Raw genomic sequence first — 23,805 nt, 5'->3', positions numbered from 1 at the left:
AAAAAAAATGTAAAAACCACAAATAATAGACAAAAACAAACAGAGAAAGTAGGCAAAAAGAAGCAAAGAAAAGTATCAGACATTATCAACAGTGTCCCAGACACAGGCGCTGAGCCTGGGAGGCAGGACTCCACAAGACTCCCAGGCCATAAGAGAATGTCATGTTCTGGTTTTAATCATAGACCAACTGGACTGCTGCACACCTAGACTCTTGTGTGTGCCCTTTCCCAGGTGTGCACCCCAACACAGTGCTCAACATGGACCGCGAATGGGCATTTGCTGGGTGGCATTGCAATGGGCACTCTGGAGAATAAAGACAACACAGGCTGGCCTCTGACTTAATGCTGCGACTCTGGAAGGGAAAGATGGGTCATTGGGGAGATTTGGGGTCATCTGTGTTATTTTTTGTTTCTTCAGTGCTGGGGATGGGACCCGAGGCCTGAGTCAGACAAGCGTGTAGCACTGCACCCCAGTGGAGCTAAAGTGCACTGCCAGGGCACTTTAGCAGTTATGCATTCAGTCTCACTTGGCTCCCAGGCTAGCCTGAAACTTGCTGTGTAGCAGTCTTGAACTGGCTATAGCCTGGAACTCCCGATCCCCTGCCTGTGTGTGCATTAGGGTACAGTTCTGTGCCCAGTTCTGTGCAGTGCTAGGGAGCAAGCATTCTAGCGGCTGAACTACATCCCCAGCCCAGGACCCCCCCCTTTTTTTGACTGTGAAATGATGATCTGCTGTCTAGCCAGGTCTCCCCTTAAGACCCGTATGTTTCTCAACTTGTGTCCTCTCTGCTTAAGCAGACAGCTTTGTTTTGGAGCCTGTCATATGCTGGAATCTTCCAGAAAGTTGTGTGTACATCTAGAGCAGACTGGTCCTGGGAAGGCAGCTGCATGGCTTCTGCTCAGCACTCTGTCTTGTTTGTGTTTGCTCTGTAGGTGAGCGACTGGTGGGAGGAGTACATCTACCTGCGGGGCCGAGGGCCGCTAATGGTCAACAGCAACTACTACGCTATGGTGAGTGGTCTGCCGTCCCGCTGCAGCCAGGGTGCCTTCATCGTGCTGGACAGCCCTGCTAGCTGCCTGGGAAAGCTTGGGGTGGATTCCTCTCCTCTTGCTCCTGCCTCTGTTGTCCATGACTTCATGTTATGTGAAGATCCTATCTGGGGCCCATGTGTTAGATCCCCCTGTGCCTATGGGAGCCCTGCCCGCTACGAACACCTTTGTATTGCAAAGCATATTCACGGCAAATAGCACTTGCTTAGTAAGAAGCCCTGTCTGGCCTTGAACCTGGTAGAAAAGGTGTATACCACCATGACCAGCAAAATCCTGCTGACATTTACTAGCCCAAGAGCAGATGGAGGCTGGGGTTGTAGTAGAGCAGTAACAAATTTAGAGCCTGTCCGGCCAGCACTGGGGAGCTGGAGACAGGGGCATCAGGAGTTCAGGGGCATCCTTGGCTACATATGGAGTTCAAGGCCTTTCTTGGGGCTAGAAAGATGACAGGTTCAGAGCACTTGATGCTCTTCCAAAGGACCCAGGTTTGGTTCCCAGCATACATGTCAGGTGGTTCAGACCATCTGTAATTCCAGTTGCAGGGGATCTGATGTCCTCTTCTGTTCCCTGTGGGCACCTGCACACACGTACACTTAACCACACAGATATAAAGAAAAAACAGATTCAATCTGACAAAACCCACAAATGGACCTGAAACAATAATAAAACTATCCAAATATGAGGAAATCAAATAACAATTTATTAAGTTATAAAGTCAGGCATAGTGACACATGCCTTTAATCCTCGCTCTCAGGAACCTGAGCACATAATATAACCTGGTCTCCAAAAACCAGAACCTAAAGCAAATAAAGAAAGCAGAGCTGTTGTGGTAACTGAGCAGGGCTGTAGGAACACGTTGGTGTCATGGAGGGCCTCCACCATGTGTGCAAATCACCATGCCATCCCCATGAGCACTCTCTGCTGTCACCCCCCTCCTAGGAGATGCTGTACGTCACCCCAACCCACATTCAGGCAGCAAGAGCCGGCAACACTATCCATGCCATGCTGCTGTATCGTCGCAAGCTGGACCGTGAGGAGCTCAAGCCTGTATGTAAACTTTCCTTTCAGATCTTTAGAAATCTTGTTTTGGGGGGCTGGAGAGATGGCTCAGTGGTTAAGAGCATTGCTTGCTCTTCCAAAGGTCCTGAGTTCAATTCCCGGCAACCACATGGTGGCTCACAACCATCTGTAATGAGGTCTGGTGTCCTCTTCTGGCCTGCAGGCATACACGCAGAAAGAATATTGTATACATAATATTTTTTTTCTTTTTTTAAAAAGAAATCTTCTTTTGGGAGGCTGGAGAGGTGACTCAGGTGACACACTGCTAGTGATACCCAGCCAGATGCATTGGTGTACGGGTTGGAATCCCAGCACTGGGATCAAAGACAGGCAGATAACTGGGACTCACTAACAGGCCTAGTCAGGGAGCTCCAGGTTCAATGAGAGACTTGAGATGGCTGAGTACTTGTGTTCAGTTCCTGGGGGATGAGAGGACCAACTCCCGCACATGTATGTGGTGTGCTGGTAAACTGCTCAAGAGAACTGCTTCTTTCATAACCTCTGGTGGCTTAAGTGTTTGTCTGAAAGGAACTGCAGTACCCTGGCACAGCTCAGCAAGTCCCTCAGGTGCTACCCCAGGGGACAACTGGAGATGATGAAGTCAGACTGGGCAATATGCACAAGAAATAGGCAGCATTTTAATCAGCTCCATTTAAAGTTTTCCTGTGGGATTTTTGCCTTTTGGTTTTAAACACATTTTTATTACAGATTCGTCTTCTGGGAAACACGATTCCACTCTGCTCTGCCCAGTGGGAGCGACTTTTCAACACCTCCCGTATACCCGGGGAGGAGACAGGTGGGTGGTGCTCACCAGGGCTCCCCTGGAACCCACAGTTAGTCATTCTGCTGTTCAGAACCAGGAAACATTAGGGAACACTGGGAATAGGATGATCTGCAGGGTGTCAGGCAGGAGGATCCACAGGGTGTTGGGGCAGTGGGATCTGCAGGGTGTACCCTGAGAGCTTCTGTTTCTGAATGTTACTCTTCTTCGAATCTCTTTGCCTTTCTGTCATTGGTCATGGTTTGGGAACAGGATCTCATGTGTTCCAGGATGGACTAAAACAATATATTGTTGAGGATGACCTTGAGTTTCTGCCCCTCTTGCCTCCCACTGGGATCACAGGCATGTGTCACCGTGCCTGGAGTATGTTGTGTAGGAATGGAACCGTGGGTTTTGTATACACCAGACAAGCTGGCACTGAACGCCAGCTCCAGCCTGGATTTCCTTTGTCTTTACTAGGTCTAAGCAGTGGGTCAGTTCCAGATTTTAGTATTTCTTCAGTTCAGAGGTTCATTCACGGGCATTTTCCCCAGACCTGCTGGAATATTCCCTTGGACATCTTCCTCTGGCCCACATGCCAGGTTTACTGTAAAATACTCATGACTGAGGAGCTGGATCATGGCCCAGCTTCTTGCTTTTGGCCTCCTGGCCTGGGAAGCATGGTTATATAATCTGCTTTCTAACCTATGACATCCTTGGAAAAGAATGAGGGAGAATGGATACCAGCTGGTACCATGCAGGCCTGCAGGGTTCAAGTGTACAGTATTGGTCACCTTATAACATTGTGACAAAATACCTGAGCAAAACTTTCTGAAGCATGAATCTAATTAATCTTAATCAATAAAAACCATGAGTCAGATATCGGAGTAAAAACCTGGAAGATCAAAAAACCAGGAGCAGAAACTAGTTGCTTCCTTCCTCTCTCATGCCTCTGTCCAAAAGACTCTGATCTTGCCCACACCCTACCTTATCATTTCTGTCTCCACCTCACAAGTACTGGGATTAAAGGCATGCACTACCACCGCCCCACTTCTATGGTTAACTAGTGGCTAGCTCTACCCTCTGATCTCTAGGCAAGCTTCATTTGTCAGAACACAAACAAAATAGCACACAACTTTCTAATGTATTTTTGAAAGCAGGGGTGAGAGTAATGGCTCAGTAGTTAAGAGCTGCACTTCCAGAGGGGTCATTGTTACTCTAACCAGCACGGTTGATAATGGGTGTCTTCTCTTGTACATGTCAGCCTTTGTAACATGAAAGGGTCTGCTTGTTGGGGTTTCTACCCTGCCCAGTTCCCCACAGCTGGCAAGCCCCAAAGAAAATCACACAGAGATCTCCATAAATTATAAAACTTATTGGCCCATTAGCTCAGGCTTCTTGTTAACTCTTATAAGTTATATTAACCCATTATTCTTATCTGTGTTAGCCACACAGCTCAGAACCTTCCTCAGCGGAGCAACTTACATCTTGCCTCTCCGGTGGTCTGGGCAGAACTCTGTTTGCTTTCTTCTTTTGAGATAGGGTCTCGTGTTCTAGAACCCCCCCCTCCATGTAGACCAGGCTGACCTTGCACTCACAGAGATCCATCTGCCTCTGCTTCCTTAGTGCTGGGATTGAAGGTGTGCACTGCCATAACCAGCCGTTTTGTTGTGTTTATTTGTGTGTATGATTGTGGGAGGGATACAGCCACACTGCAGTGCTCATGCGCGGCTCGGATGACAGTGCCGTGGGGCTGACTCACAACTTCTGCATTTACATTGGTTCTGGAGATCAAACCCGCATCACCAGGATTGTATTGCAAGGGATTTTACCCACAAGTCATCTCCCTGCCCCCCCCCCCCGCGCGCCTTTTTTTTTTTTTTTGAGACAGGGTCTTATGTAGCCGAGGCTAGCTTCTAACATGATATGTCACTAAGACTGGCCTTGGGCTACTGATTCTCTCAGGTGGTGCACCATCATGCCTGGCTGAAATATTTCATTGTTTTAAGATTTATTTTTGCTTTTTATTTTTATGTGTCTGTCTCTTTAAATGTATTTATGAGGTAGCCAGAAGAGGGCAGGCACCTGATGCCCTGGAGCTGGAGTTACAGGTGGTTGTGAGCCACCTGATGTGGGTATTGTGAACCGATCTCTGGTCTGGTGGAAGAGCAGCAAGTGCTCTTAACCACTGAGCCATCCCTCCATCCCCCAAAACAGCTTTCATGTTGGAAATTTCCACTTTCTTCATCAGAACATTTTCCAAGGTGTCCTATTATAGAACCACGCGCCTGGGTGCTTTGGGCTTGTGAGCTCTGTGGGAACCGGGTGTTCATTCATAGGGAGACTGCTGTATTATTTCCCACTGTGATAAAATACCTATCCAAAGCAGCCTATAGAAGACGGGTGTATCGAGGGCTGACAGTTCCAGAGACATTGAATCCATCTCTATCTTCCATGGGAGCATGGCAGCAGGCAGGCAAGGCGCTAGAGCTAAGAGCTCACGTCCCTCTCCACCCACAGGAAGCAGAGGAGACACACTGGGGAGGGTAGGAAGGCTTGTGCCCATCCCAGACGACACTCCTAATCCTTCCCAGGTAGCCACCAACAGGGAACCAAGTATTCAAATGCCTGTGACTTATGGGAAACATACATTCAGATCACCGTGCTGGCCGGCCTTGTTTCATAGATGAGGAAACCAAGACATGGGATTGGTTGAGTCAAAGAGACTGACTCAGTTTGGAATCAAGGGCCACACACCTGTGATTCTAGCACTCAGGAGGTAGAGGCCGGAGGATCAGGAGTCCAGGGTCATCATTGGCTACCGGTATAGGGAGTTGGAGTCCAGCCTGGGCTACATGAGATCCTCTCTCAAAAAGCCAAATGCTCAGCTCTAAGGCTCCCACCAAGGCCTTCTGACTTGCTGTCTCTCCCTTTGTATCCTCACCACCTCAGACACCATCCAGCACATCAAGGACAGCCGGCACATTGTCGTGTACCACAGGGGCCGCTACTTCAAAGTCTGGCTCTACCATGATGGGAGGCTGCTGAGGCCCCGAGAGCTGGAGCAACAGATGCAGTACATCCTGGATGACACCTCAGAGCCGCAGCTTGGGGAAGCCAAGCTGGCTGCCCTCACAGCTGCAGACAGGTACGTGGCCTTGCAAACCCTTCGTGGGTCTGGGCTTCACAGTGCTCCGAGGAGCTCTTCCTGAACAGAATCCATCCCACGGATACCAGAAGTAGCACCAAAGCAGCCAGAGCACTGTCATGGTGTCACGTCTCACTCCTGGATGTGAGTCACACAGGCGGCGGGATTCAGCACGTCACAGTAGGTCTGTAGCGGTAGGGCGCTTGATGCAAGTGAAGGTGTAGCCTTCTGCATGGGGCTGTGGACATACTTGTTAATGGCCTCAGACTTGCTGTGTGGCTGAAGCTGGTCTTAAAACTGGGGTCCTCCTGCCTCCAACTCCTACATGCTTGGATAAAGTCCTGTACCACCAACATCCAGCTAACTTCCTTTAATCCTTGATTTCTCTTTCTGAGGCAAGTGCTCCACCACTGAGCTAGCCCCCAGCCAGGGAGACTTGCTTTGTATGTTGTGTGTGAATAGTGTATGTGCATGCAAGGGATCATCAGCTATTGCTCTTTTTTTTTTAAGCAGAGAGAATGTAGATTTATTTTTTTTAACTTTTTTAAAAATTTTTCCATTCAAAAAATTTACACTTCCTCCCCTCCTGCTCCCCCACTCACTCTCCTCCCTCCCCCTCCCTCCTTAAGAGAGGGCAGGGAACCCTGCCCTGTGGGAAGCCCAAGTTTCCCCCAACACACATCCAGTCCTAGGAAGCTTTGCATCCAAATAGACAGATAGACTAGGGTCCCAAAAGCCAGTACATGCAGTAGAAACAAGTTCCAGTGCCTTTATCAATTGTTTCTCAGTCAGCCCCCATTTTCAGTCACATTCAGAGAGTCCTGTTTGATTGCATGCTCATTCAGTCCCAGTCCAGCTGGATTTGGTGAGCTCCCATTAGAACAGGCACACTGTCTCAGTGGGTGGACCAACCCCTCGCAGTCCAGACTTCCTTGCTCATCTTCTCCCTCCATCTGCTCTTCAGCTGGACCTTGGGGGCTCAGTCCGTTGCTCTGATGAGGGACTTTGTCTCTATCTCCATCCGTCGCCAGACTAAGACTCTATGGTGATATTCGAGATAATCATCAGTGTGATAGTGGGGCAAGGCCAGTTCAGGCACCCTCTACTCTGCTGCCCAAGAACTTAGCTGGGGACATCCCCATGGACACCTGGGATCCCCTCTAGAGCCAAGTCTCTTGCCAACCCTAAAATGGCTCCCTTAATGTAGATATCTCCTTCCCTGCTCCTATATCTGTCCTCCCTCCATCTCCACCCTCCCATTCCCCCAAGCTCTCTCCAGTCTTTCCCTTTTCCCTTCTCTCTCCCCCTCTCCCCAGACAAGGTTGCTCCCAGAACCTGGAGCTCACTGGTTGACTATTCAGACAAACCAGTGTGCTCTAGGGATCCTCTTGGCTCCACCTCCTCAGTTCTAGGATGATGGCAAATGGCCACAGATCCTTATGCTTCTGATCTGGCTCTCCCCTCAACCTCTCTTCAGTGAGTGTGTCTTTAAGGCCAGCTCCAAGAGATCCAAGGAGTCAGATCAGAGTCTCTGGCTCACTGTGAGAGTAAGGAACAGTTGGAACAAGAAAGTGGGGAGGGGATTTGTCTCTCTAAAGCCAAGAGTAGCGAACATTTCACAAAAGACCGCCTTCGACAGAGCCCCAGAGCTGCTCTGAAGCTGCTGCAGCAGCCAAGGCCAGGGTCCAAATGCTTTAATCAGGAGTTGCTTTGGGCACTCAGGAAAAACAGAACTGTGTGCTGTTTGGCGTTGGGAGCCTGGGACTGAGAAACCAGTTTCATCTCCTGCCTAGGGACATGTGCCCTGGGGACATGTGGCATTTGTGGGTGTTAACACACCAAAACTTGCCAGAGTGTGGGGTGGAGATGGGCAGTGGAGGTATAGCAGAAGGCCTGGAGGCTAAGAACCGAGTGAGGGACCCAGGAGCAATGGGAGGAAGCTCCTGCAGGGGTCTTTGAAGGGACGTGGGCTTCGCACCAATGTCAACCGTGTAGTGGGCACAGGATGGTAGTATCATGAGATTTGGGTTCAGGGCCAGATGGTTTCACTCCTTTCCTGCTCCAAAGTAGTTGTGGCCTGTTCTCTGTGCCTCAGGTTTCCTCATCTGAAAGATGGGTTTATAGTGCTGAAGATATCTGTGGACTCATGTCTTTAGAGAGGCTCAAGGCAGAGGCTGGTTCAGTGCCAGGTCCTTCAGCATTTGTGGTGGCTTCTGCAAGTCAGGGAAGGGTGCCCCTCCCTGACAGCTGCAGACACAGACCGGACTACATTCTGAGCATTTATTGTTGATTTAATTCAAATCCCATGGCTAGTCAACTGTCTTTGGTATCTGTGCATGCATGCACATGCTCGAGTATACACACTTTGGGTATTGTTCTTTAAGCACTAGCCATCCAAATTGATTTTGGAGACAGAGTTTCTTACCAGCCTGGAGCTTGTCAGTTTGGGTGGCCTGGCTGACCAGTGAACCCTGAGGAGTGCGATTTTGTCTCCCTAGGCCTGGGATTGTGAGCATGTACTGCCACACCTGACTTTTTTACATGGGCTCTGGGGATGAAATTCAGATTCTCATGCCAACAAGCAAGCACGGCTGTCCACTGAGCCATCTACCCACCCAGGGCAACTTTCTTTAGATGCATTTATTTCTTGCCACAGAGTGCCCTGGGCAAAGTGTCGGCAGACCTATTTTGCACGTGGGAAAAATAAGCAGTCCCTGGACGCGGTGGAAAAGGCGGCATTCTTCGTGACGTTGGACGAATCGGAGCAGGGTTACAGGGAGGAGGACCCGGAGGCATCCGTAGACAGCTACGCCAAGTCTCTGCTGCACGGCAAATGTTTTGACAGGTACCCTCTCCCTTTAATCTCCAAGGTTGGTGGGGAATTGTGGGAGATGTCTCAGGTTCGTTTTGGAGCAGCCTCCCCGCGTCTGAACCCGCGACAGAAGTAGTCCTGTGAGGCTCTGCTTGCTTCCCTCAACACACTCGCCCATGCACAGACCAGGCCAGGAGTTGAGATCCCTTCCTTTGCTCGCCCTACCACTCTTCTTAACTGTGCTTCACTGGGCTCTCACAGTGCAGAGCAGGGTCAGTCACGGGAGCTGGCATTGGCCTTGGTTGTGGTTGCACAGCTGCGGGGGTCCTCCTTCCTGGATTCCCTTTCTAGAGCTGTAGGGTGAGGAGGTGCCTCCCAGGCCTGGCTGGAAAGGGCACATGTTATAGTAGTCAGTGCCACTCTGGTACCAGGACACACATGTTGCATTTTATCTCTGGTACAAGAAGAGATGAATGACTGTGTCCTTTGTGTCCCTTTATTGTCACCTTCCTGGGGTGTAGAAACCTGGAGAACCCACTCTCAGGGGTCGGGAGAAGTCACTGATCCATGCAGAAAGAAACACACACACAGCTTTTGGAGTTTGGTGTTTATGTAAGGCTGGAAGCCATGATCTTGCTTTCTTCTGTAGGTGGTTTGACAAGTCCCTCACATTTGTTGTCTTCAAAAACAGCAAGATAGGCATGAACGCCGAGCACTCCTGGGCGGACGCGCCCATTGTGGGCCATCTGTGGGAGGTGAGCCACACCCTTCTTACCTGTTGCTGAATATGGAAGGTGCATTGGGGAGCCCAGCCCAACCCACTTGAACTTGGCTGTATTTTTCTGATTTTCTCTGTATCAGTTAAATTTCTTGTCTCTGACCAAATAACCTGAGGAAGCGGGGAGAGGTTTCTTTCAGCTTAGGCTTTGACGGGACCGGCCCGGTGTGGCAGTGGAATGTGGGGGCCGCTTGCTCACTTCCCAGTGCACCAGAAAACAGGGCCCTGGCTGTAGACCTCAAAGCCTGCTCCCAGTAATGTACTCCTCCTAGAGTCCAGAGCATCCAAAACAGTGCTGCCGGCTGGGGAGCAAGTGTTGGAACACACGAGCCTGTGGGACTTCTTACATTCAAACCACAGCACATAGTTCTTTACTGGTGTTGGTATCATGCAGGAAGTTACAGGCATTTGAGTCTTGGTTTCCTGGAACTTAATGTTCCTTGGGTATAGACACATGTGATGTCTCTTGATGCAACCAAAGCCACACAGTGACTCGGCTCACACAGCTTGGGTCATTCTGAAATAATACACTTACTGGTAGACTTCCTTACTCTACCCACTGGTAGAGTTTTCCCACTTACTCTAGTTTGAGGGCAAACAGAAAGACACATGTTAAAATCTGAGTGTGTGAGTGTGAGAGGCTGGGGATTAAATCCAGGGCCTCACACATGCTAGGCAGGTATTCCACACCAAGTCTATAATCCCAGTCAATATTTTGGAGACCAGGTCTCACTAAATTAAATATGTTAGACTTGAACTCACTCAGTTGCCTAGGCTCAGACCTGGAATCCTCCTGCCTCAACCTGCTGAGTATCAGATTTATAGGCATTGCCACCAGACTTGACTTAAAGTTTTGGCTTATAAAATGGCAGTGTTCAAGTGGCCAGGGAGCTGCTAGCAAGGTAAAGCACTTGCCATGAAGGCCTGATGATGTGAGTTCAATCTCTGAACAGGAAGGTCACGCGGGCACTCACACACATTGGCATAATTAAATTAATAATTGAGTGAAAAATTTTAAGGAGATATATCTTATTAAAAACTTTTGTTTCCTTTTTTTTGGTTTTGAGACAGGGTTTCTCTGTAAAACAGCCGTTATTGTCCTGAAATTCACTTTGTAGACCAGGCTGGACTCAAACTCACCGAGCTCCTACAGCCTCTGCCTCTCACGTGCTGGGATTAAAAGCATGTACCACCACATTCCAGCTTTTTTTTTAAACTTTTTGATGATTTATTTATTTTTATTTTATGTGCATTGGTGTTTTGCCTAAATTTATATCTATGTGAAGGTGTCAGGTCCCCTGGAACTGGAGTTACAGACGGTTGTGAGCTGCACATGGGTGCCTAGAATTGAACCCATGTCCTTTGGAAGAGCAGCCAGTGCTCTTAAACTGCTGAGCCTTCTCTCCAGCCCTAACTGGAAACATTTGTTTACTAAAATTACTAAAATCCCTTTAGGGTTACTTGAAGGCCACCACGTCTCTGCCCCTGCCCTCTCTCCCAACGCAGCTTTCAGAAACACAGAGGAGGTGTGGGGATACATAACTGGCCCCTAGTGCCCAGGAGACTGAGGTATGAGGGTCAAGCTTGAGGCCAGCTTGAACTACAAAACAGAGAGGCAGAGAAAAAGAAAGGGAGATTGTCCTTGGGACCAGGATGCAGATCTGACATTTCTGCATTGGCTCCTCAGTCAAGTGTCTGTGTTTCAGAAATCAGAAGCACTTAATGCTGATGCAACTCCCAACACCATTTTCCAATCCATGGCAATCCTCCTGCCTCAGCCTCCAGAGTACAGCTGTGTGTTGCCATACCCAGCTAAGACTTGGCGTCTTGGTTTCTTCTTGCAGTGCTGTACCCAGAATTTCTTCCCCATGGTGCAAAATCAGCTGCAGAGTGCATGTTGTGTCTTCCTGCTCATGCACACTCTGCCCTCCTTCTGGAGGGGAAGGTATTGTCCCCACCAGGCCCTGATGTCAGCTGAAGTGTGAACTCTGTCAGCCCAGAAGTACAGATGCCTCACCTCCATTAACCCCCAAACACATGTCCCTGGGAAGTCCTGCACAGCCCACAGAGGCTGTGCCCATCAGAATATCCTAGGAACATGCACAGAGCTGTCATTGGGTCACTGAGGTCTCTGGGACCCAGACAGCTTGCATAAGAGGACAAATGGTGGAATATGCCTGTAATTCCAGCACTCAAGAGGCTGAGACAGGAGGATTACTGAAAACTTCAAGGCAATCAGAGCCATATAGTAAAACAGACAAAACCCCAAAAGCATGGGGAAAAAAGAGATAAAGAGGAAAGAGAAGTTGATAAGATAGTCACACAGTCTCTCTGATTTTTAAGGTTTAGTGTGTGTGTGTGTGTGTGTGTGTGTGTGTGTGTGTATAGATAGATATAGATATGTGCATATGAGTGCAGTACATGCAGCAGCCTAAAGGGGGCAGCAGATCTCTTGTTACAGATGGCTGTGAGCTGGGAACCAGACCCTAAACTTCTCTCAGAGTAGTGAGCACAGAGGGCACTCTTTGTGGCTGAGTCATCTCCAGCCCTCAGGCTAATATTTTAAAGTAAGTCTGATCTAGATAAGGTTAAGGAAGGAAAATCTTAGGCCAAGGATACCAGTAGAATCAGTTTGGTTTTCTGTCCATGTGATGGAGTGACTAAGGCTCTTAAATGGAGCCCAGGAGCCTGGGAGAGTGCTGGGGACCCGGCTCTCATCCTGAAGGCACAGTGCCACACGGCCACGGGGCTGGTTCTGAGATGTGAAGCAGCATCCTGGGAAATGCTACACTTCTCCGCTATTACAGAGGACACAGAAAGGCTGTGTAGGTGGACACTGGAGATGCTGAGGCTGTGACCTGTGGTTTAGAGGCACAGCTTTACCCTCCCAGGGCCTGGCCTCTAGAAACCACACATCAGCTGTCTGGGATCTTCCTGGTCTCTGCTGTTTTGGGTTTTTAAGATTTATTTTGTGCGGGTTGAACTGAAATGGGCACCCACCACCCACCCAGCTGGTGGGCACTGGGGAAGGTGCTGCCCTTACTCCCAAGACTGGTCCCAGGTGGGTTCTATGCTGGGTATGGAGGAGACACTGTACTCACTAGGGTTTTCTCTTCCTTTTCTGCTTCTTTCTCCTCAGTATGTCATGGCCACTGACATTTTCCAGTTGTGTTATGCGGAGGATGGACATTGTAGGGGAGACACCAACCCCAACATCCCCAAGCCCACCAGGCTACAGTGGGAGATCCCAGGAGAGGTATGTCCGCTGATCCAGAGACCATCATGCACCTGGGTGGAAGTGCTCAGTTTACCCATGGTGCTCCTGAGGCAGTCCTGAGCTCTGTTGACAGAGAGAACGCTGTTTGCCCAGAGTATGGGAAGGGCCTGGGCTGTTGAGGGAAAACGAGACTTCAGTGTCCAGCTCTGTTCAGATTCCAGCTGTGAAGTCACTGAGTTTTTGTGACTTCCTTGAAGATAGAGATAAAAACATAAGTCACAGCTGGGCAGTGCTAGCGCACATCTTTAATCCCAGCACTCAGGAGGCAGAGGCAGGCGGATCTATGTGAGTTCGAGGCCAGCCTGATCTACAAAATGAGTTCCAGGATAGCCAGGGCTACACAGAGAAACCCTGTCTTGAAACAACAACAACAGCAACAGCAACAAAAATCCTAAGTCATGTTGATTTGAAATCCTCTAAGTGGTTTGTTTTTTTGTTTTTGTTTTTGAGACAGAGTATCATGTAGCCCAGGCTAGACTGGAGCTTGCTGTGTCCCTGGGAACAGCCCTGAACTTCTGATGCGTCTACTTTTAACCTCTCACGTGCTGGGCTGGCAGGTGTTCACTACACCCTGGGTTTTCTGGCTGTAGGGATGGCACCCCGGACTTTGTACAAGCTAGGCAAGCTCTCTACCTACTGAGCTACGCCCCCCCCGCCACTCCCAGATATTTATAGTTTTTAAAACTTAAAACATTATTGGCTCCCCATATATATTTTTGGGCTGTGTAAAGGTGGCCTACTTTAGTCATCCCAGCCCCTGTGCTGAGGCAGGAGAACTTCTATGACCTTGTCTCAGAAAACAACATAAGATTCTGAGACACAGTTTACACCTGTGAAATTTTATAAGCGTAAGTAATATTATTTTTTAAAGGACTTTTTTATAGGAGCCCTGGGAAGAAGGGATGTTAGGGTGGGAATTTCTGGGTCCCGAGAAGTACTTTTTTATGTAGTAAAGTTCTAGACCCAGCATTCTGAGGTCCCAGGGATCCATGGAAAAACATGACCTCTGTGGAGAGCCTGGCCTAGGCCTGGAACTAACTGAGTAGGCCATGGATTGCTCACTGGGTCTCTTCAAAACACCTTATGCTAGAGGTATTGGTTTCTTGGCAGAATTGAGAGGACAATGCGGGTATTTCCCAGGTGCCACAGTTTGGCTGCTCAGCATCCCTACCAGGGTGGTCTGTCTCTGAAGCTTCCTGGAAAATCACCATATTCCTGTTTACACGGGGTCACCTGCGTGGCGTAGGTTGTGCAGGTTTAGACAGTCACGCAATGTCATGTGTTCCTGTCACAGCATCAGACAGCTGTCACTGCTCTAAATAGCTGGTGGCCTCCACCTGCCAACCCCCTCCTGACCTCTGGCAAACACTGATCCCTTTATTGTCCTTTAAAAAATAATATTATTTCACACATGGAAACAATGTATTTTGATTATATCTATTCCTCCCTCTAACTTCCCCTGGGTCCTCCCTGACACTCTCCCTCTCAATTTCATGATGTCTTTATAAGTTTTACTTTTAATTATGCATGTACATGCCCTTGTGGGTATGTGTATGTGTGCAGAGCCACAAGTAGTTGTGAGTCACCTGATGTGGATGCTGGGAACGGAACTCGAGTCCTCTGCAGAAGCAGTACACACTCTAACTGCCGAGCCACCTCTCCAGATTCTCTACAAAATAATAACTACAATCCACTGAGTCCGCTGGTGCTCCCAGTGTGCTCATGGGTATGGGCTGGCCACCAAAGCAGGGAACCTCCTATTGACCTCACCCCTAAGGAAAAATGACATCACCACCCCCAGCAGCCATGGATGCCAATAAAGCCTTGGCTCAGGCTGGGGCTCCATGAGCCTCTCTCTGCTCCTTGCTGCAATGTTAACTGGCTTGATCTTGTGCAGGCAGCCACAGCTGCTGTGAGCTCGTGAGTATACCAGTCCTGTTGCAGCCAGAAGATATGTTTTCATGTCCCCTTTTCCCAGAATGTCTTCCTCAAAATGAGCTTGCTTTGTGCAGCAGACCTACAATTGTTGAAGCTCCCTGAGTCTCAGTTGTGGGAAGCCTTTCCCAGTGGAGACCCCAATGGCAAATCAAAGTATGGTCCCACCAAAGTCTGAGTTTATTGGGCTTGCTCATGGAGCCTGGGTGAGCATTGCTTCCAGGAGCCTATGACCCCAAGAGCAGTCGTGCCAGAAGACGGTCTGACTCAGCTTGCTTGATGGCTACCCCATCGCCCCTCACATGGAATTCTGCTTTCTGGTACCCTTCCGTTACCCACATAGCCTAGCATCTTCCAGGGTGACAAGGCTACTTATGGTTGGGGCAGAATCACATACAAAGGACTACGAGACATGTGAGGGCAATCTGACTATGACATTTGTACTAACCTCCAATGTTAATTCATCTGATCTGACTGGCTAGGCAGGTGTCCCCTTCCTTCATTGCTACTCCTGTTAGCCCCTCCTGAAGCTGCCCATCTCATCAAAGAAAACCTTCCCCTTAAAGAGCAGGGCCATCGTCCTATCAAGGGCACAGAGTAGCCGCCCTCTCCTGCCAGACCCTCCAAACAAGTACCTGGGCATGGGAGAGGGGTTGCCTTGCAAGTTTCTTACACATAATGCTAGCCGCTCTGATGACGTTGCCTGTCGTGTGTGAAGGACTGTTCTGCACTCTACAGCAGTCTCATGCAGCGCAGGGGCTGTGGTTTCTGACCGGGTTTCCCCACTGCTCCTGGGGTGAGGTAGAGATGCTGTGCTTTGCCTCACTGGGGCTTCCAGGTAGCCTTTCCAGAAAAATCTCAGAGAATGTGCAATGCACATTTGCAAACTCGGTTCTGTCCTGCCCCGCCCAGTTCTGTCGTGCTTCCCCACTGAGTGGAGCCTCCTCTCCCTGCAGTGTCAGGAGGTCATAGAGACTTCCCTGAGCAGCGCCAGCCTTTTGGCAAATGATGTGGACCTGCATTCCTTCCCATTTGACACCTTTGGCAAAGGGTTGATCAAGAAGTGCCGGACGAGCCCCGATGCCTTCATCCAGCTGGCACTGCAGCTGGCACATTACAGGGTAAGAGAGGATCTGAGCTCATCATGGGCACTTGGGGTTCTCACACACACATATCTGGGCTGTTTCCCTAGTGGGCAGAGGAGGTATAAAGCCCAGAATGAAGAATAGCTAACACCAAACACCAGCACCTCCCGCCCAGGTCTCTGAGGTACCGAGGCATGGAATGTCACACTGCTGATCACCCTTGGTTTATAGTGACATCCCACTCAGGCCTTAGTTTCTGTCATAGACAAGGCAGAGTTTGAGACGTTCACAAATGAACAGTTATAGAGTAGGGGTTGGGGAAATGGCTCAGCAGTTTAGAGAACTTGGGTTCAATAGAAACACTCACATGTCAGTCCACATGACTGGAGTCATCTGTAACTCCAGTCCTCAGGGATCTGGTGTCCTCTTCTGGCCTCTGGACACCAGGCACATATGTGTTGCTCAGATGTACATTCAGGCAACACACCCAAACACATAACGATTAAATTTTGAATAAAGGGTCAGGGTGGGGGGGCAGATTCCCTCATACTCCCAGCCCCGCTCTTGGCCACTTGTCCCTGTAGGCATAGATGGTCACTGCAGCCTGTCAGCCCTGAACTGTGTTTTCTTCCTTTCTAGGACATGGGCAAGTTCTGCCTCACATATGAGGCCTCCATGACTCGGCTCTTCCGAGAGGGTAGGACAGAGACCGTGCGCTCCTGCACCACAGAGTCCTGCAACTTCGTCATGGCTATGATGGACCCCACGAAAACGGTAAGATCATGGCAGCAGAACACAGCGTGGTACGTGCTTTCTCGAAAGCCCCTAGAAGCTGACCATGAGGCTCTCTAGCCCTTCCGTATGCACCCTTCCATCTGTCTCCCTCCTCCCCCTGCCTCTCCCCAGTGCCTCATGCAAAGAAACAGAAAGCATTTAAGAAGCCCAGTGGGGACATGTACAAAGAGAGTATTGTCTGCTGAGCTTTTGGGAATGAGTTGTCCTGAGAACCTTCACATGAGGATGGGCACAGTGCAGGAACAGGAAACAGACATCCCATCGCTGGTGTCAGTGGACTTTGACTCTGGGATCTTCCGAACCTGTTGCTTGCTCTGCCAGGCAAAGCTGGGACTTCCTTGCTCTGCCTCTTAGGAGTCCTGTAGTAGCCTTATGAGAATGAAGAAATAGATGCCGGACTCAGATGAATTCAGTCCACTGCTGGCCCCAGCTAGCACACGGCCACATTCACATCTGTGCCCAGTTCCCCAGGCTCCTGGATAGGTGCTTGCCACCAACAGACAATGGACTACAAGAGAGCCCCAACTAGGGCTCCCTTTCCTCTAGAAAAAAAATGGCAGGTGCCATTTGTCACTAGAACCTTCAATATGACCAGAGGCTGGATCTTTTATAGGAGAGTCAGTGCCTTGACATACCTCCGTGTAAAAGGCACATGTTGCTCAGATGATGTTGTAATGTCCAGAAGAACCTAAAGCAGCGTATGTGATTGTAGCGTGCGTGTGTGTATGCATGTAAGTATGTATGTATGTGTGGTGTGCATATGTGAGTGTAAATGGAGGCCAGAAGTCAGTGTTAGTGTCTTCCTCCTCATTCTCAGCCTCTTATTTTGAGACGAGGTCTCTCACTGAGTCTGGAGCTTGCTATTTTGGCTAGACTGGCTGGTCAGCAAGCCCCAAGGAACGAGCTTCGGTCCTTGTGCTTTTGTGCAGCAAGCACACCACTTCAGTTCCCTGAAGCATCCCATTTAGGTCACATTGAAGCCATCACAATACCATTTTAGTAGACTTGCCAAAGAGAGTTAGTATTCATCTTCTGTGACAAAATAAACTGAAGGACAGCTGGGCTTTGGCTACCTCACGGGGGTGTGTACACAGCAGACGCCCACACAGGGTGCCTCTCCAATAACCAGCCTGCCCCGGCAGCTCTTTTGAAACAAGCATCTGGGAAGGGATAGTGGGCTGGTGGAGCTCTGTCACGACATCTTGGTCATGGAACCCTGGCACATCCCACAGCCTTTTACAGACCACTGAAGAGAAAGTGGCCTGGTGCACAACAGAACCATGCAAAGCATATCCTTGTCCTGTTGACCCCTAGGCGGAGCAGAGGCTCAAGCTGTTCAAGATAGCTTGCGAGAAGCACCAGCACCTGTACCGCCTCGCCATGACCGGCGCCGGCATCGACCGTCACCTCTTCTGCCTCTATGTGGTGTCCAAGTATCTGGCAGTTGACTCTCCTTTCTTGAAGGAGGTAAGCCGCCTGCTCCGGGCTGCACACTGAGCTTGCTTGCCGGAAACATCTTAGTATTGCTCCAGCCTTGCACATCAGCATGGGTGAAAGGGCAATAGGCCTGTGGAGATGCAAGTTGCAACCTTGGTACCATGTTTCTTCAGCAGCTTGGAAAGGCTGATGTGGGCCCTCCTGGCAGCAGCAACAGGAGCTGAGTGCTGGTAAAATATGGGAAATAATCAGGAAGAGACGAGCACTGAATGCCTGTCAACTTGTTCCCTGTGTATGTGAATCTGTGTGCACTCATGTGAGCAAGGGTGCATGCGGAAGCCAGAAGAGGACATTAGCTATCTCTAGCATCACTCTCCACCTTACTTCCTTGAGAACTGAACCTCCAAGGTCAGCTCACTAATTTTTTGGCAAGACTGGCAGCCAGCAGTACCGTATAGTACTGTTTCCAACCACACCCAGCACTGGGGTTGCTTGTATCCGCACTGCTCCGTTTGTTGTTGTTGGTGTTTGTTTTCTCCATGATGCTAGGGATCTGAACTCGGGTCTTCATGCTTGCACAGGAAACACTCTTACCCACTGAGCCATTTCCCTAGCCCCTTATTTTGTTCTTACTGTTTTGTGTGTATAACTGTTCTACCCACGTGTATATCTGTGTACTGTGCTTAGTATTTGTGGAGGGCATTGGGTCCCCTGGAACTGAAGTTACAGATGGTTGTCAGCTGCCATGTGGGTGCTAAGAACAGAGGTCCTCTGGGAAAGCAGCCAGTGCTCTTAACCTCTGAGCCATCTCTCCAGCCATCTTTTTTTTGGATTGAGGCAGGATCTCACTATATAGCCCTGGCTACCTTGGAACTCAGTATGTAGACCAGGCTACCCTTGAGCTCACAGAGATGCACCTGCCTCTGCCTCCCAGGTGCTGGGATTAAAGGTAAGTGCTACCACACCTGGCTTCATCTTTGTTCTTAATATTTGTGAGTTTAAAATTTTTTTAAAGTTTGAGATAGGCTCACCATATTGGCCAATCTGTTCACAAATTCCTGTATTCAAATGATTTTCCTGCCTCAGCATCCTAAAGTAGCCGGGACTAAATTTATGTGCCACTATACCCAAATTTCTAAAACTTAGGGGTTTTTTTGTTGTTGTTGTTGGAATTGTTGGGGTTGTTGGTTTTTTTGTTTCGAGACAGCATCTCTACGGCCTCAAACACACTATGTAGTTGAGGTAGCCTGGAACTGTAGACCTCTTTGCCTCCACCTCCTAAGTGCTAGAATTATTGGTGTTCAGCCTGGTTTTCCTGTTCTGTTGAGACAGAATCTCACATTGTAGTCAAGGCTAGCCTTAAATAGCAATCTTCCTGTCTCAGCCTCCTGAATGTTGGGATTACAGATATGTATCACCATACTGACTTTCAATAGTGACTGAATAACCAGCTTGGAAAATCTGTAAGTGAGCTCACAGAAGCTGTCCCAGAACCCACTGATGGTCCTCCACCTCCAGAATGAAAGGTGGTTTGGTCAACGGGAGTGGCTTCCTGCTCACACACTTTAGTCTTTGTACAGCCTTCAGGGTCTTTCCTTGTTTCCCTGTTAGGGGTCCTCAGGCCACGAAGAGGAGGGGTGTTCTATACTGCTTTCTGTTGCTGTCATTAAACACTCTGAGCACTTGCCACTTGGGGAGGAATGAGTTTATCTGGCTTACATATTTAGGTCACAGCCCATCATGAGGGAAGTCAGGGCTGGAACTTAAGCAGAAAGCATGGAGGAACGCTCCTTGCTGGCTTGTGCACAGGCTCACATCTAGTTAACTTTCTCTAAAAATAAAATGTTACATTTATGAATGGTTTGCCTGTGTGTACATATGCCTGTGCATCACGTGTGTTATAGACAGTTGTGACCACCATGTGGGTGCTAGCAATCAAACATGGGTCCTCTGCAAGATCCATGTCTCCTGCCCTCTCCAACTAGATTCCTGCACCAGTTAGGACAGTCTTCACAGACATGCCCACAAATCAACCTGACACAGTTACTTAGCTGAGAATGCTTTATGTTTTTACCCTGGCTATGTCAAGTTGACAGTCACTGTTCACTGGGAGAAGGGGGTTGGAAAGTGTCATTCAGACATTTCTTGCTTTGTCACAGGTTTTGTCTGAGCCATGGAGGCTATCCACAAGCCAGACTCCTCAGCAGCAGGTGGAGCTGTTTGACTTTGAGAAAAATCCCGAGTATGTGTCGTGTGGAGGTGGCTTTGGGCCGGTAAGTGCAGCCAAGCTCACTCAAGCTAACTTCAAGTCCATCCCATTTCCTCAGATCCACTCACTAACACTCACAACAAGTGGCCTTGAACCCACTATGCCAGCCTCTCCAGTGCTGGAATCCAGCAGTGAGGCCCCACTACTGCCCAGTTTATATTGAGAACATGAAGTCTCCATACACATGATCTTATTTCCTAGTGATGAAACTGACCTCTGTCTCTGCAGGTTGCTGATGATGGCTATGGTGTTTCATACATTATCGTGGGAGAGAATTTCATTCACTTCCACATTTCTTCCAAGTTCTCTAGCCCTGAGACAGTGAGTATACTGGGAACTCCCTTTTCCAGAAATGGGTTAATTTTCGTTTTGGAAGGAGCACATCTTTACAGAAACATTCAGTTGAGGTGTCAACATTTATTAGCTTATTTTCATATAGGTAAATTTCACTCATTTGAAAGGCGTATGTTTATTTCGTTTACCTACCTTCACTGGTTAGCAGTGGTCTTAAGTCTTCGTGCATGTGTATGTATGTGTTTCTGTCGTTCTCTCTATTCTAAACTCTGTGAACAAGTTCTGGGCTCACATGAACTTGCCGCTGTCTGAGGGAGCCCCGGGAAACCTGTTTGATGTCTCTGCAGCGTCAGCCATTATACAGCCAATGCTACAAAACCTTCCAGGCTGCCAATCCCCAACAGGCGCAGAGTTCTTGAGAATGCGGTTCAGGAAGCCAGGCATGAGGTGCACACCTATATAGGAATCCTATATTCTTAGGAAGCTGAGGCATGAGGGTTGAGAGTTCAAAGATAGCCTGGGATATGGAACAGAGTGACAGGGAGGCCTCAGGTCTTATCCATGCGCCCACATAGCAAGTCACCTATGGGCTGTCCCCCTCTGAATGCTCAGGCTGCTTTCCTCACCCTTTCTGTCGTTCCCCCAGAGCTCGGAGAGTGGGATGACAGGAGGCTAGACTAACCCAGGGACGGATGATAATGGGAGACTCTCTGCATTCCTTTGATGTTTTTCCCCCCACCCCCGTGTGTGTGTGTGTGTGTGTGTGCGCGCGCGTGCTCTCATGCATGCTCACGTGCATGAGTACAGAGAACACTGGGTATCTATCCTTATCTTTATTCCCTGGAGACAGTGTCTCTCTGAACTTGGAGCTACTGTTTGGGCCCAGGGTGTTTGATCAGCAGGTTTCCACAAATCTTGCTGCCTCTGCCCTCATCCCCAGCTGGGTAAGAGGTGGCCATACACTGCTTTTACATGGGTGCTGGGGACCCAGACTCAGGTCCTCAGGTTTGCACAAGCATTTTGTCCACTGAGCCATCCCCCAGCTCTTTCATTTGACTTTTAAAGACTTGATGCAGTCCATGCTCCTGCCTCAGCCTCAGCTGCTGACGTGGTGTTCTGCTCTGTTTTCTTCAGGACTCACACCGCTTCGGGAAACACTTGAAAGATGCCATGGTGGACATTATCACCTTGTTTGGCCTCACCATCAATTCCAAAAAGTAACCTCCTGAGCCGCATGGAAGGAAGACAGACTCTTGTGATACAAACCAAATGAAGAATAGGTGTCGCTCCTGATTGTAGGACAGGCAGAAAATTGCTCTCCTAAGACTCAGTTTTTCTTCCAGAAGGTTTACCGCCTGTCTCCCTAGAACAACAGTAGGCCCCACTGTGAGGTGTGACCCTACTACATCCAGCCCTGGCTCCTGGTATACTGGGCACAGTCCCCTGAAGTCTTTTGAATCAGCTCCTACTGGATGAAGAGATTAAAATGCTGGTGAATTCCTGGATTATTAGGGTTGTAGCTTCACATGTGTTGGAGGTGACAAGACTTCCTTGGGGGTAACCTGTAAATATCTGGGACTGGAGGGTGCCTGGCTCCACCCAGGCAGTGCAAACGTCACCTTGTGAAAGAGTTATCTTCGGAGCCAGTGGACGTAACAGCTAACACACACATAATGCACTAATGGAATGCTTGGGCCTGGGATTAAGGCTTTACTGTGGGTGACAGTCGTCATCCCTTAGGAGGACACCACCTCGTCAATGTCACCATCCTCACACGTCTACAAAACCCAGTGCCTTAAAGACGGAAGCCCCTTGGTAAGCGGGGCATCAGAGACTTATTTGTGAAGTCTTTGGGTGGATATGTGAGGATGTTGCTTCCCCTCACGGTTTCCTACATAGGGACGCCCGCCCCGAAGTAAGCACTTCCCCTACCCCGGAAGACCAGGTCCCTGGTGAAGCAGCAATGCTGGAGTCTCATTGCCTGCCAATTCCATTAAGCAGCAGAATAGGCATGTGTCAGCAGTGGGGAGCAAGGGGTTTGGGAGTCAAACTCTATAGTTGGAGACCAGCTGGAGAATGTGGCTTGGTGTATTTGGCAGCTGGTGGCTAGGAGAGTAGGACCCTGGTCACTGAGTCAGGAGCAGAACTGACACAGGCAGCCAGAAGACACACACCCTAGACATCAATGGGATCACCTTCTAATCCCACCCAGTCAGAGAGGAGACTTGCTCTCAGCTCCATAGAAGATGAGGTCAATTTGGCAACAGACTCAGGGGTCTCAAGCGATGAGTGCTTTGTACCCAAATGCCATCCCTCACTGGGAGTGCCTTTCTTGAAAGCGCCTGATGGACTGCAAGGCAATTCCACACCAAGTCTGATTGGACTTTGGTAAACATAAGCATAATGGAGCCCCCCATCGCCACCCTGTCCTGACAAGCTTAGCTATCGGTGTTTGAAATCATGTATTTATTTTTCTGACCACTTCCAATGTGCCCTCTGGCCTGACTGAATTCCTGCCTCTGTGCCAGCAGTAACACAGAAGTGAGGGTGGGGTGACCAGAAGTGCCAAGAGGTGCAGACAGAACAGCTTATGCATGTCTTATGAATATGCGTGTATAGATTTTGTAATCTAAAAAAAATTACACCTAAGAGGGCCAAAGATTTTTTTCCTCTTAAAAACAGAACAAAAGGCAACATAAATACAAAAGCAGAAGCAAGCAGTACGTCAGAGCCACCTAAACTTTGCTCTTCCTGACCACTGACCACGGACCACCTTTGTTAGCCCCAGGAGCCCTGCTAGTGCCCAAGTGTCACATTCCTCTCTCAGGCTTCCAGTCCTTGCTGCTCCTGAGCAGTTACCAATGCAATTTTCTATTCCTTACAAGGTGGAAGGGTGGGCTTTCACTGCGCGCTGAAAGGAGGTAAGACTATGATGTATTTAACTTAATGCGGAACAAAACATAGTCTTACCACCTCAGCCAAGGTTTGGATTCGGTATCCTAATCTGATCATTGCCTGTAAATACCATATGTTGTCTGGATATAAATCTTAGAAATGCATGTGTGGATGGATGTAGCTGACCATTAATAAAACATTAATCCTGTCTA

The 23,805-nt window shown here is 49.0% G+C and overlaps 1 protein-coding gene across 1 annotated transcript in view; it reads left to right on the top strand.

Moving 5' to 3' along the window:
- The window catches only part of Cpt1a (carnitine palmitoyltransferase 1A), a 61,637-nt gene extending 37,832 nt beyond the window's left edge, over nucleotides 1–23,805 (top strand). The window contains exons 7-19 of the mRNA XM_087908241.1: nucleotides 933–1,010; nucleotides 1,989–2,096; nucleotides 2,817–2,904; nucleotides 5,821–6,016; nucleotides 8,673–8,861; nucleotides 9,478–9,583; nucleotides 12,746–12,862; nucleotides 15,775–15,939; nucleotides 16,543–16,677; nucleotides 18,013–18,165; nucleotides 20,295–20,408; nucleotides 20,633–20,725; nucleotides 21,833–23,805. Coding sequence (XP_087764367.1) covers nucleotides 933–1,010; nucleotides 1,989–2,096; nucleotides 2,817–2,904; nucleotides 5,821–6,016; nucleotides 8,673–8,861; nucleotides 9,478–9,583; nucleotides 12,746–12,862; nucleotides 15,775–15,939; nucleotides 16,543–16,677; nucleotides 18,013–18,165; nucleotides 20,295–20,408; nucleotides 20,633–20,725; nucleotides 21,833–21,919 — 1,629 coding nt within the window. The 3' untranslated portion in view covers nucleotides 21,920–23,805. The remainder of the gene's footprint in view (nucleotides 1–932; nucleotides 1,011–1,988; nucleotides 2,097–2,816; nucleotides 2,905–5,820; nucleotides 6,017–8,672; nucleotides 8,862–9,477; nucleotides 9,584–12,745; nucleotides 12,863–15,774; nucleotides 15,940–16,542; nucleotides 16,678–18,012; nucleotides 18,166–20,294; nucleotides 20,409–20,632; nucleotides 20,726–21,832) is intronic.

Source organism: Myodes glareolus, chromosome 7, assembly GCF_982192425.1.
Source record: "Myodes glareolus chromosome 7, mMyoGla1.1, whole genome shotgun sequence".
NCBI lineage: Eukaryota > Metazoa > Chordata > Mammalia > Rodentia > Cricetidae > Myodes > Myodes glareolus.
Note: the sequence above shows the minus strand (reverse complement) of the source record. Positions and strands in the feature narration are given on the sequence as shown.